The 14,225-nt window shown below is 46.7% G+C and overlaps 1 protein-coding gene across 3 annotated transcripts in view; it reads left to right on the forward strand.

The window, feature by feature from the left end:
* Positions 1-14,225, forward strand: part of ARHGAP42 (Rho GTPase activating protein 42) — a 254,291-nt gene that overhangs the window by 47,671 nt on the left and 192,395 nt on the right. For all 3 annotated transcript variants that reach the window (XR_008319529.1, XR_008319530.1, XM_053309902.1), the window contains exon 2: positions 3,212-3,307. Coding sequence is in view for 1 of the 3 variants with exons in the window: in XM_053309902.1 (XP_053165877.1) it covers positions 3,212-3,307 (96 nt within the window). In the remaining 2 variants the exon portion in view is untranslated. The remainder of the gene's footprint in view (positions 1-3,211; positions 3,308-14,225) is intronic.

Here is a 14,225-nt window from a genome sequence, read left to right on the forward strand (position 1 = left end):
GAAGTTTGCTCTACTTCATATATTCACAGGGTATGTTAGTCAGTTGTACTGAAGACACAATTTGTGAATGTTAATAGAATAGTAGAACCAGAAGCTTACAGTTCAGGACTCTTTTGCCTCTTCTCCTAACCTCCACACCCTCCACAGAGTTGCTCTCTGAATCTGTTCAGTTGGGCATCTCCCTCCACAGCTAAGCCCTACTCTGCTCCCAGCCAGAGAAAGCAAGGAAGGACTCTTCAGTCCTAGAGGGGACATACTACACATCTTCTTTATCAGTTCGTCAGTCATCCTTGATTATAACGGATGGCTTTTTTTGCTTGATTAGCCCTATGGGGCCTCAGACACTGCTTGAAACCTTTAGTGGGGCTCTTCCCCAGTTCTTCTGGGGCTGCTGTTTTTTACCCCTGATCCCGGAAATCTTTTTAATTCAAGATTCCGTGGATTAAATCTGGGACCTCCTGAATGCAAAGCTGGTGTTCTGCCACTGAGCTGTAGTTCTATCCAGGGCCAGCCTGTCCACTAGGCAGACCTAGGTAGTCACCTGAGGTACCAATTCTTGGTGAGGTGACACCTAAACAGTGCCAAAATATAGCATTGCCGATTATTTGTCCTCTTCCTCTTACATTGTATTTCTGAAGCACTGCGCAGTAGTGTAAGAATGTAATGTTAGAGAGAGCCGTCTTCTACATGATACCCGTCGCACGTTAAGGTCATCTGAGGAGGTCTGTCTCCAGTTACAACTGGTTCGTTTGGTGGCCACTCAGAGGTGGGCCTTCTCTGTAGCTTCTCCTGGGCTGTGGAATGCACTCCCAGCAGAAATTCACAATCTTTAACTCCTTACTGACCTTCAAGAGAGCCGTTAAAACCCATCTGTTTAGCCTGGCTTTTCAGGATTTTTAATTAGTTTTGTTTTATGCTAACCTGGTTTTCAGGATTTTAATTGTTCTGATAGTTTAATTGTTTTTAAGGATGTTTTTAATTGGTATTTATATTTATATTTCTGTTTTAATTGTAAACTGCCCTGAGACATTTCGGAAGGGCGGTATAAAATCAAATAAATAGATGAATAATTCAATAAATAAAACTAAACCCTGCTCCCCAATGAGTCTGAACAAAAACTGTGTTCTACCCAGGTTCGGGAGCTGTGTGTGCTCTCTATTTTTGGTTGTGTGGCAGCAAGGTAGGAGGAAAAGCTACCCAGGTTTTCCGCCTACCTTGCTTCCACACAACCACTTTTACCCTCTAACCTTGTTTCTACACCACCAAAAATTGAAAGCACACACAGCTCCCAAACCTGGGTACAATACAGTGTTTGATTGTGTGAATGACCTCCTAGTCTCATAAGCCTGAGAAACAAATTGCCGGCCTCAGCATTCATTTTGAAAAAGAAATGGTCTCGGGCTGGATTTTCAGGTTAATAGCAGCATCTTTTCATATCGGAAGTATTAGAGTTTTTCTACCACAATAGACTGGGAGATCTCTCCCACTGTATCCACAAACCAGTACATTCTAGTCAGTCACTGGTCATCCTCATGGGTTGGCTATTTCACCTGGTAAATGAGTGACAGGTGTAGCTCAAGTTAAAGCCAAGGCCCCAAACTCTACTGGGGGGGGCACCAAAGTATGACTAGGGCACAGTGGTGCCTCTAATTCCCCCCCCCCATCTCTGTGCAGAATGAGTTTTGTTCCGGGCAGCAAGATCAAGGTACTGTGTGTGCACATGCATTCAGAGTGGTGCCTTCCTGAGCGGGATCTAAAATCAACTAAGCGGACATTGAAAAACTTGTGAGTGCGCGCACATGCACACACCTTAGAGGGAACAGTACTAGGGCACCTAGTCAATCCTAGGGCAATCCTAAAGTACAGTTTGCTGCCGAGTCTGTGTCGACTCCTGGCGACCACAGATCCCTGTGGTTGCCTTTGGTAGAATACAGGAGGGGTTTACCATTAGGTTACTATTAGAGGACAATCCTAAAATCCTAGGGGCACCCTTGGTTCTGTTTCTATTGGATAGAAAGGATAGGAAAGAAATAGATAGGAAACAAGCAACAATGTAATACAAGATTTTGCAGACACACTCCAATGCTTATCTTCTAGTTCTGTGTTCTAATATCGGCTATAACTGTATCTGTAGCGGTGTTTTCTCTAGTGTCGTCCCCCCCACCCCATCTGTGTGTGGAATGAGTTTTGTTCTGTGCGGCAGTATCAAGATTCTGTGCACAGATATGTTTAGAGTGGGACCGTCCTAATTCAACCTGAGCGGGATCTAAAATTGACTGAGCTGGCATCAAAAACCAAGAGCCTTTGGATGGGGCAGTTTATAAATGTAATAAATAAATAAATAGGGGTGTGCACGGAACCGCCAAACTGCGGTCCGGCACTGGGGTGGGGGGTTGCTTTAAGAGCGGGGGGAGGGTTTACTTACCCCTCCCGCCACTTTTCCACTCTGGCGCCCGTAATTTTAGTAGTAATTGGGGCGGCAGGATACCTCCCTGCCGCCCCTTCCCCGCTTTTGCTATGAAAAGCTCCCAGGAGTCCTCTGTGCGCGTGCACAATGTGCGCGCGCTTCACGTCTCTTCCCCCGCTCTTAAAGCAACCCTCCCACCCGAACCGAACCACCCAGGTCCGGACCGGTCTGGAGGCCTTTAGAATGGCCTCCAGACCGGTCCGGGCACATCCCAATCAATCAATCAATCAATCAATAAACAAACAAACAAACATGTGAGCGCATGCGCATGCTTTAGAAGGAACACTGATCTGTATTCAAGCTAGTCATTTTATGATATATCATGCACCCGATTCTTTTCTTTTCTTCGGATGGGCACCCCAGGCGGATGTCCTATTCTTGTTCCCCACCCACCCACGCACATTCTGGTATTAACATGTTGTGCTGTTGAATTTCTGCCTATATGATATTCAGCTCATCCAGTATAACTTTGACAGTGAACTTTGAACTTCAGTGCCCTGATGATTTAGCCACATACCAGAAAGTGAGAGATGACTCTTGGTTGATGATCAATATGAACACAATTTTCTATATTGCTATGATCAAAAGTTAATATAGTTTTGATGCATAGCAAACTGCACCGAGGGCTCCTGCATATAGAAATTCTGATTATTGTTTTGCTAAAAATAATCAAATGAAACATTGCACAGCAAGGATAACCTCCACAATAAACAATTCAGTAACGTGGTTCTTCTCTTTTTACAGATTTATCAATGGCGGTACAAAAATTTTCCCAGTCGCTTCAAGATTTTCAGTTTGAGTGTATTGGGGATGCTGAAACAGATGATGAAATTAGCATTGGTGAGTGGTGTTGCTTCTGCTTGAAAAAGTAAGAGTTTAATACTGTGTAAAGTAAATCTTGTTTAAAGTAGAACACTGTATACAAAAATAAGCCAGAGATATAGCTATCATATCTGGACTTTTCCTGAAGGCTAGTCATATTCTATATAAAATAGAGCTATGTGAAATTTATCTGGATGTTTCCGCCTTGCTGGAAAGTGCAGCTGCACTTTGGGACCCATATTTGCAATCAGACATGTAATTCTCCCAAAGGTGGAATTTACTGAATGGTTTGTTCTCCCTACCTTTCTCCCTCCAGTGGTCCAGGACTCTGGGGTGCTCTCCAGTTCATCCACTAAATGTTTTAAAATATTGTTTTAAAAAATTTAAATTGTTGTAATGTTTTAAACTTTTTGTTTTTGTTTTAACTAATGTTTTACTTTCCGTTTTTATTTTGTTGTAAACCGCCCAGAGACATATGTTTTGAGCGGTATTAAAATATTTTAGATAAAATAAACAAACAAATAAATACTTCTTGACCTGTTCTGTACAGTTAGAGATGTAAAACTTCCCAAATTTTGAAGTCCTGGGGAAAACAATTTGTGGAGGAAATGGAAATCTTGAGGGGAATTGAAATATATACTGTACTTTTTAAAAAATCATATTTAAGCTTACTTGACTGTTTGAAAGACACAAAATGAATTGTATGCAGCTTATGTGCTAATTTCCCCTTTTGAAAATAAAACAAAGGCATCAATATAATTTAATGTCATAAGTATAGTAAACAATAAATTACAACTATATGTAGTACTAGAAACTGACCTTTTAAAGATACAGCTCAGGCTCTACTTCTATCGCTCTTGTGTCAAGGTGGCATAGGACTGATACCAGTCTAAAAATAAAGTTGTGCTGTTGAGTCGGTGTCGACTCCTGGCGCCCACAGAGCCCTGTGGTTTTCTTTGGTAGAATACAGGAGGGGTTTAGCATTGCCATCTCCCACGCAGTATGAGATGATGTCTTTCAGCATCTTCCTATATCTCTGCTGCCCAATATAGGTTTTTCCATAGTCTGGGAAACATACCAGTGGGGATTTGAACCAGCAACCTCTTGCCCCCTAGGCAAGTTAAATTGGGAAAATTGGGTACCCAGTTTAAATGTTCAGTCTTCTCCTAAGGCTTTGCTGCCCATAACAAAAATCTTAAAAGCACCTGCCCCACTTGACTTCCTTTTTTATTCTCTCCACACAAGCAAGCAGGGTAGCAGGCTTCTTCTTTCTCTGCAGAGGAGTGCAACACAAGTCAGTTCTTTGTGGTGAGGGAATATCTCCAAAGTGAACAGGGACCAGGTCAGGAGGATAGTATATCAGTCACTCTCCAGATCAAAGAGGAAAGCAATGAACAATTCACAAGCAAAGAAGGGCCTAGGTCTGTCTGTTCCTCTAGGAAAGGTGACAGTGGGCTGGGCCACACGTAATGCTGAACCGCAGATCCAGTGGGCCTGTGGTTCCGTGCCCCCACCTCCACTTTCTTCCCAGACGTAACACTCCAGAGGCTCTCTACAGTCAGTGAGATTGCAGAGAGGTGGGGGAGGTGGCTGTGTGGCCTTGCTTTTCTCCCCCGATGGTAGAAGATCCTCAGAAAGGGTTATGAACTGTGCATGCCCAAGACAGAATTGGACCATGTGACTCTTTGTAGGCATAGCTGCCTCCCCAGTTCCAGTTCCGTCTCGCTTGGGACTAGACCTTTTTGAGAGAGCTCTGCTAATTTCAGCTATTCTGGTCTCTTTTCCTGAACTTCTACTCATTTCATATTGTCTTGGCAATCTTTCCGCTCCCCCCACCCCCCTCTCTTGAGCTTGTGCAGGGCGGGAGGAGAGTTCGCTCTCTATTCGGCCACCAAACATTTACATTCAAATTGTCTTTTTAATTTTCATTCGAACTAATTGGCTCCCCTTCTAAAGTTAGCCTTTTCTGCTGTTTTTATCGCCTTTCTGAAGTCCTCATGGACATTGCTCATGCCGCAGAGCTCATGCAGGGCTCGATGTTGGAAACCTCACAGTTGCCGCAGGACCTGGGCAACGCGCGGGAAGATCACTCCGCTTCGGTGGTTGGTCCCAACACGGCCGCTTTATCTCTATCGGTTTTCGCTGCTGCGCCGGTGGCGCAGGCAATGGAGGTGATGACCTCGGGGCAGTTTCCAGCTAAAGCCCTTAAGAAGTCAAAACATTTAGGGGAGCAAGGTGCAAAAAAGAAGAAGAAGCACAAGGAATCCCTGGTCCGAGTGGAGGGACACAAACATCTGAGTGAGTGCTTGTTGATTCAGGCGGTGTGCCGCCGCTCCAAGCTGAAGGCTTCAGGCAATGGCGCTAAAAGTAAAGAGACTCACAAAAGCGCTCGCATTCTGAAAAGGGCGGCCGGTGCCCGGTGGGCTGTCTTCCAGTGTCGGATCCCTTACCCATCGAGGGCTTACTGGGGGAGTCCCCACAGGTGCCTACGCACCTGCTACAGGAGGATCCGGCCAAACCGCTTACTCCATCGTCACCTACTGTAAGTAAAGACCCGTTCTCCCCTAGAGCCACTCAGTGGTTAAGGGAGTTTTTTAGGCGGGAATTTGTGCCCCAGCCCCCTGCAGTGCAGCCTTTAGTAACCACGCTGCAACACGAGGCCATTCCATGTAGGGGGCCCTCTCCTTTACCAGAGGCCCCTAATCCTGTATCTGAATGAGGGTTAGGTCACAGACGGGAGACCAACCAACAGGGTTCGGACAGGTTGTCCTCCTCCTCACTGGACTCGAGTCCCAGATGTAGGGCCATTCCTATGTCCGAACAGGGATTGTTTATGCCCAGACGTTTCCTAGTAGGCATAGAACGAAGCACAGGCATAACTCCTCTTCATCTTCCTCTGCTAACGAAGTGAGGAAGCCTAAACAACCCAGGCAACCAGTCCCCCTGGGTCCTCTGCAGCCCCCTCCTCCTCCTCTGCCCCCCATTCCCTTCCTTCCACGTCCTCCTCCTTTGATGCCGGATAGGCCTACCCGTCCCCTGAGAACTCATTCATCTTCAGAGGGAGCCTCTCCGCGTTCGCCCCCCAAGGACCCCTCGGGTCACTCAGACTTGGATGAAGAGGCAGCGCCACCTATCCCTAACTCTGCCAGACTTCTCTCCCCCAACAGACTTCGACGTTCTTCTCTCTAAAGCGAAGCGCACAATTAACGACATTTCTCCACCAGACCCAGAGGACTCCACCCCCATGCTTGACCAGCAGGTTTTTCCCGCCTCCGAATCAGTGATTCCGGTAGTTCCTTTCCTGCCATTATTTCAGAAAGTGATGTGTGCTGAGTGGCAGCGACCAACTGCCTCCAAGCCCATAGGTAACATACCTAAGAGACATTACTTGGTGTCCTCTAACGTCACCAAACTCCTTGCCACTCCCAGGGTGGATTCCCTGCTAGCCCAACTGGTCTCAGGGGCTATTGTACATGCTGAAGGGCAAGAACAACTTAAGTCACAGGAAGACCATTGTTGTGACTCCCTACTGAAAAAGGTCCACGACTCCGCAGCCTCCTCCATCAAGACCTCCACGACTAACTCTATTTTCTCCAGGGCTTCCCTGCTCTGGGCTAAGGAACTGGTAAAGACGGTTCCTCTAGAACTACCCAAGCTTCGCCAGGGCATTAATAAGATGGCCAAGGCAGCTGCCCTAATGGCAGATTCTAGCTTAGATAACATACAATATTCCTCTAGGGCCTTGGTGGCGGGAGTGGCGATTCGCAGGTCTCTCTGGCTTAAGACCTGGAATGTGGACTATAAGTCTAAGTTGGCATTAATGTCTGCACCTTTCACGGGTGAGGACCTCTTCGGTCCGGCGTTAGAGCCAGTCCTGATTGAATCCTGGGACAAGAAACAAGTTATGCCTTCTTCCCGCAGGGTCTCCCGTGGATCCTTTCGTGGCTCCTCACGCCCCTTTCAGCCCTTCAGGCAGCCCTTCAGTCAATCTTATTCCTCCACCTATAATCAAAGTTTTTTCTCACGGGACTACCGGTTCCCCTCCCAGGGTTCAACCAGACCACAATGGTGGTAACGATTCAGGGGCAACACCAGAGGCTTCACCCATAAGCCTTTCAGCTCCTCTTCCAACCACAAGAAACAATGACGCCACTCCTGTGGGCAGAAGGCTGTCGGAGTTGTGCACCACTTGGATGTCCACAGTGTCCGACACATGGGTCTTGGATGTAGTGTCCAAGGCCTACCAAATAGATCTCTCTTTGGTCCCCCACCATCGCTTCATCCCCACTCCAAAGTCTTCCAGCCTGGACAAACATCTCCGGATGCTTCAAGCAGTTTGGTATTTACTCCAGATGAGGGCAGTCGAGCCGGTTCCCTCTTCCCAACTTTTTCAAGGTACCTCCTCCATCCTGTTTCTTGTTCCGAAGATGGATTGTGGTGAGCCGTCCTCAACCTGAAGGCATTCAATCGCTTCGTTCAGAAACGAAAATTTTGAATGGAGTCCTTGCACACTATAAAAGAGACCATTTAACCGGGAGACTTCTTGGTTTCGGTAGACCTATTGGAGGCTTACTTGCACATTCCTATCAGGGAAGACTCCCGCAAGTATCTACGCTTCTCCTGTGATGGAAGTCATTTTCAATATTGCACCCTCCCCTTCAGCCTATCCTCTCCGCGGGTGTTCACCAAAGTGATGGTCTTCCTGATCTCATACCTCCACCTACAGGGGGTTCACATACACTCCTTCCTGGACGACCTGCTCATAAGGGCCCGTATGAAAGAACAGGCCATCAGGGACATTCTCACCACACTGGGAATGCTCAGGGACCACGGGTTCGTGGTCAATCAGTCAAAGAGCCAGCTAGAGCCATTTCAACAATTGGTCCACCTAGGGGCCCACTTCGACACAGCTCGGGGGGTCATCCGCCTTCCACGGGAGTGCAGGGAGAGGATCGCGCAGCAGCTACTCCCGCTAATCCCCAAGACTTCAGAGGATGTCATGACTCTATCCCAAGCTCTAGAGTCGATGATAGCTTCTCTGCCTTGCACCCCTTGGGCCAGGTGGCATTCTCGTCCCTTACAGTGGCTCCTCCTACCATGGCAAGACGACATCATGGCAAGCAACAAGATCTCCATCTCAATCCCTCAAAAGGTCTGGAGGTCTCTGCTCTGGTGGCTATCACCAGCACTCCTACAGGGCCATCTGTTGGAGGAGCCCAGATGGGTGGTGGTGACTACGGACGCCAGTCTTTCGGGATGGGGGCCCCAGTGCTGGAACCAATTTGCACTGGGCTCCTGGTCACAGGAAGAAACAAAGTATCCCATCAATTGGGTAGAACTCAGAGCTACCCGTCTCAATTTTCAAGAGAACTCTCCTGTACGCCTTCCCTCTGGTACCCATCATCATGAAGGTTATCAGGAAAACCATACAGGAGGAAGCAGACTTCATCCTCATTGCTCCCCACTGGCCCCGCAGGCCGTGGTTTTCCAGCCTCTTCCAGTCAAGCCCCCATGGCATCTACCAGCATGGCGGGACCTTCTAAGTCAAGGACCACTTCTCCACCCGGATCCTCAGTGGCTGCAACTCTCCACCTGGAGGTTGAGCGCGTGAAGTTAGCGGCAAAAGGCTATCCCAATTCGGTACAACATACTATACTAGCTTCCAGACGTGAGTCCACACATAGAATATATCAGACTACATGGTCCGCCTTCCGCAGATGGGCCCGTAACTCCGGCATAGATCCGTTATTAGCAGGAGTACCAGAGGTTTTGGCCTTTCTGCAGACCAGTCTGGAACTGCACCTCCGCCCTTCTACCCTACACAGACAGGTGTCAGCCCTAGCTTCGGTACTTGACCTCGCCGCTGACAGTCAACAAAGTATACATCCGCATATTTCAAGATTCCTCCGTGGCGCTACCAACTTGGCACCACATCCTATCAGGCGTTTTCCGTCTTGGAATCTCAAAAGGGTGCACAATGCCCTCACCAAGGCTCCCTTTGAACCCATCTCAATTGTTCCACTGAAGATCTTGTCTTTTTGGTCACCTCCGTGCGTCGAGTGTCCAAACTCGGCGCCCTGTCATCTAAGAAAGACTTTTGTACTTTTCAGACGGATGCGGTAATTCTCCGCCTGGACCCCACCTTCCTGCCGAAGGTTAAATCACTATTTCACAGGTCCCAGGTTATTGTTCTACCCTCCTTCTGTCCATCCCTGGTCCATCCGAGGGAAAAGTTATGGCATAAGTTAGATGTGCGTAGAGCATTACGTATTTATCTCAGGAGGACTAAGGACTTTCAAAAGTCAGATGCACTGTTTGTCTCGTTCCATCGCCTGTCATTGGGTACCAAGGCGTCAAAGGCCACCCTAGCAGGCTGGATCAAATCCTGTATCCTTCTAGCCTACTCAGCACTCAACCTACCTCCGCCAGGGGGTATCACCGCACACTCAACCAGGAGCGCTACTACATCCGCAGCCATTTCGGCCCATATTCTGCTATCTGAGATTTGCAGGACGGCCACTTGGTCGTCTGTGACCCCCTTTATTAGGCACTATAAAATCTCAGGGTTTTACGAACAGCATGCTGCCTTTGGGCACACTGTCCTGCAGCAAGTTGTGTAACGACATCCTACCCGACCCAGGGACTAGTGTCTTTAGCTTGGGCACGTCCCTTTCTAAGGATCTCCTACCACCGGGGAAAAAGGAACATTGGTCTTACCGTGAAGGGTTCTTTTTCCTGGTGGTAGGAGATCCTCAGCCCCACCCAGATGTCTTTGTTCCTTCCTGTTAATGGGGTTTTGGGGAGATAACCAGTTCTTACCCATCCAGTGGACTAATGCTGGTTTATAGGAGGCAATTCTCAGGGTTACAGATGGTAGTTCTTTTTCACCTTCTGGTTTTTCTCGTGTTACCTTTCTAGTTTTTTCCGCTTTCTCTCTTTATCTTGGACTACTCACAGACCACAGAATTGCAGCTCTCTCCAAGTACTCAGACGCTCCTCGCTCAACAGTCCTGGAACTGGAGAGGCAGCTACGCCTACAAAGAGTCACATGTTCCAGTTCTGTCTCGGGCATGCGCAGTTCATAACCCTTTCTGAGGATCTCCTACTACCAGGAAAAAGAACCCTTCACGGTAAAACCAATGTTCCTTTCCCTGAAGGACAGCCTACACAGCCAATAGGAGCCGGAGCGAGGGAGGAGCTTGCTCCCTCCCTTAATTTTGGTTTTAGAGCAGTGAAACTGCATGCCAGCATTCACATATAATGCTGGCGAAGGAAAACTGGATGCAGGGCAAAGGAAATTTAGAGTGAACTGAAGGTGGCAAAATGCAGTTTGGGGAGGGAAACGGTGGGTCCATTTTTTAAAAAAACAGCCTTCAGTTGCCCGGTTTGCATTTTCAGGTTTGGGAACTGGAGGTGAAGGGACCTCTGGTTTCCCATTACATGTGAACTGGGTCAGTGTGTCCTGTGAAGGGCAAAACTGGAAACTCACCTGTAATTTGAGAGTTCTATATTATACAAGTTTAGAATTGTAGTTATCTTCGATTTTTCAGTGTCTTGCAAAAAATACCTTCATATTGCCTAGATGTTGGCATTTTGAAAGAGCAAGGGGCAGGAGGTGATAACATTACTTTAAAACCATGCATTTTAAATCATTTTATACATAATTCTAAGAGAGGAAATATTTCACAAGAGGCTTTTTCAGTTTTTCCAAAATTTCCATTCCCCCCCCCCGCCTCTGTGGGGGAAAAAGTATTTTTCCAGATTTCCCCAGGTTTTTCCCAGACCTTCATATCTTGAAGTACAGTTGACCTTAATTGTGAAATAACTTGAGCAACAAGTCAGTGCCCTCTTGGGATGCTGTGGAAATGCAGTAACAGTTAGGAGACCGGTTGCTTTGTTTGAGATGCTTGTCTGCAGCTGTGGACTCGCAATTTTTGCTTTTAGAGTCAGACTCCAGTTATTCATTGCTTCCTTAATTTAAAGCTGAAACATCTTTGATTAGATTAAGTGACACGGATGTCTGTGGATGTTCTTATATCTGTCATGATCTGAAGTGTTCTAAGGAGCCTTCTAAAAATGCCTTTGGACATTAGAAGCATTTAAAACTATCTAGGAAGAATGCAAGAACTGTGCAATAAAAAGAAATTGACATCCGATTTATTTTCTATTGGGAGGTTCAAAGAAGGGATTTCTGGTTTACAAGGCATCTGTAGCCAAGTCTGTTGTCATGTGCATCAAAGACGTTTATAGGAGCAAAAGTTAAACTAACTGGAATCAAAGCTCAGTCTAGTAGAGATCTGATGATACTGTCAAACTTCACAGGTTAATCCTTAGTTGCTTTTTTTATCTCACTAAAGCAGTGACCTAGAACTTGGGCCATATCTTTATATGCCACTAAAAGCTTGATGTATTTTTCTCCATTGAAGGTGACTGGATTCTGCTTTGAAAATCCTGGGTACTATGACTTTTTCTTTCTTAACATCTCCTAAACCTCAAATAGTTCCTGGGTTAAAAATTGTAAATTCTAATCATTAGCTGCCACCACACCAAAAACAAATCTACCTGTAATACTTTTCTGTCTTCTAGGTATTTTGAGCTGCCTTATATAAAACCAAAAATATGTTTTACTGGTAGTATATTACATACAAAAGTAGGTCCAGAGGTTTACATTCATGGATCCACAACTTTTGGTTTGGGCTTAGTAAAATAAAGTTATGCTGTTGAGATGGTGCCGACTCCTGGTGACCACAGAGTCCTGTGGATGTCTTTGGTAGAATACAGGAGGGGTTTACCATTGCCTCCTCCTGCACAGTATGAGATATGCCTTTCAGCATCTTCCTATATCCCTGCTGCCCGATATAGGTGTTTCCCATAGTCTGGGAGACATACCAGCGAGGATTTGAACCAGCAACCTCTTGCTCCCTAGGCAAGTTACTTCCTCACTGCAAATTAGATATGCTGGTCACCAGGATCCTTCCTATCCCTTTATTCTGATGTTGTGTTTTGTGTAACGTCAGGGAAAATAATTTGTTCTCCTCCCCAGATTGAACTTTGGAATTGGAAAGTGTCCAAGGGTACATTATATGGCCACCTTGCTGAAGCTAAGCATGTTTTGGTGTGGTCACTGCCTGGATGGGAGGCCCATGTATGACACTTTTGGAGATGGATCTATAGCTCAGTGGTAGAGTATCTGCTTTGCATGCAGAAGGTCCCAGGTTCAGTTTCTGGCAGCATCTCCTGGTAGGGCTGGGAAGGACTCCTGCCTGAAACCTTGGAGAAGCCGCTGCCAGTCAGTGTAGACAATACGAAGCTAGAGGGACGAATGGTCTGATTCAGTATAAGGCAGCTTCCTAGGTTCCCAGGGTGGTAGGGTCTGCATTGCCAAGCACTCCAGGCTTTGGAGCTGGAATGGCTATGGGAGGCTTATCGGTTTGACCCACCACCTTGAAACTGCAGCACCTCAGCCTCTTGAGTGAGTGGGGATTGCTCAACAGCCAAGAGATGATCCCTGACCATCTTTTGCAGCTCCAAAGTTGGCAGGAAGGCTGGGATTGCTCATAGTTGCTAGAGGGCAGTGGCGGCAGCAGAACACTCACTGTGGCGAGCAGAATTATAAAACGCTTTTGACATCCACAACATGACACATTTGCATTCATACTCTTAACACAGTTGTTTTTTTAAAGAACAGGTTTTATTCTTAGGAAGTTGAATTGCTTGGCATTTAAACAGGCTAGTATCCACCGCAGCAGTGGTATGCTGTTCCTGAGGGTCAAGGAACCCTTAACATCAGTGTATGATAAGCTGAGAGTTGGCCAAATTTGCAGATGATACCAAACTCTTTTGGGTAGTGGAATCCAAAACAGATTGTGAGGAGCCTCCAAAAGGATCTCTCCAAACTGGAGGAGTGGGCGACAAAGTGGCAAATGCGGTTCAGTGTTGGCAAATCTAAAGTGATGCACATTGGGACAAAAAACCCCAACTTCTAGTATACGCTGATGGGATGTGAGCTGTTGGTGACTGACCAGGAGAGGGATCTTGGGGTTGTGGTGGACAGCTCGTTGAAAGTGTCGACTCAATGTGCGGCAGCTGTGAAAAAGGCCAGTTCCATGCTAGGGATCATTAGAAAGGGGATTGAAAATAAAACTGCTAATATTATAATGCCCTTATACAAAACTATGGTGCGGTCACACTTGGAGTACTGTGTACAATTCTGGTCACCACATCTAAAAAGGACATTGTTGAACTGGAAAAGGTGCAGAAGAGGGCAACCAAGATGATCAGGGCCCTAGAGCACCTTTCTTATGAGGCAAGGCTACAACATCTGGGGCTGTTTAGTTTAGGGGGGAAAAGATGACTGTGGGGAGACATGATAGAGGTCTATAAATCATGCATTGAGTGGAGAAAGTGGATAGAGTGAAATTCTTCTCCCTGTCACATAACACTAGAACCAGGGGTCATCCCATGAAATTGATTGCTGGGAAATCTAGGACTAACAAACAGAAGTACTTTTCACACAACGCATAATCAACTTGTGGAGTTCTCTGCCACAAGATGTGGTGACAGCCAACAACCTGGATGGCCTTAAGTGGGGTTTGGATAACTTCATGGAGGAGAGGTCTATCATCGGCTACTATTCAGAGGGCTATAGGCCACCTCCAGCCTCAAAACCAGGATGCCTCTGAGGATTGCCTGAAAACCGAGCAGAGGCACCTGTTGTGAGTGCTGCAGTGACTAGAGCAAACTTCTTTTGTCTCCTGATGGTATAAAGGAACAAGGCGCACACATGCTTTCATTGCCCATATTCTAAGAAAGTGGGGATGGGGCGATAACTTAGTGGTTTGTATGCAGAAGGTCCCAGATTCAGTCCCTGGTATCTCCCAGGTAGTCCTGGGAAAGATTCCTGCCTGAATGTTGGAGAGGCTGCTACCAGTCAGTG

The sequence above is a fragment of the Hemicordylus capensis genome, chromosome 3 (assembly GCF_027244095.1).
Source record: "Hemicordylus capensis ecotype Gifberg chromosome 3, rHemCap1.1.pri, whole genome shotgun sequence".
NCBI classification, from domain to species: domain Eukaryota; kingdom Metazoa; phylum Chordata; class Lepidosauria; order Squamata; family Cordylidae; genus Hemicordylus; species Hemicordylus capensis.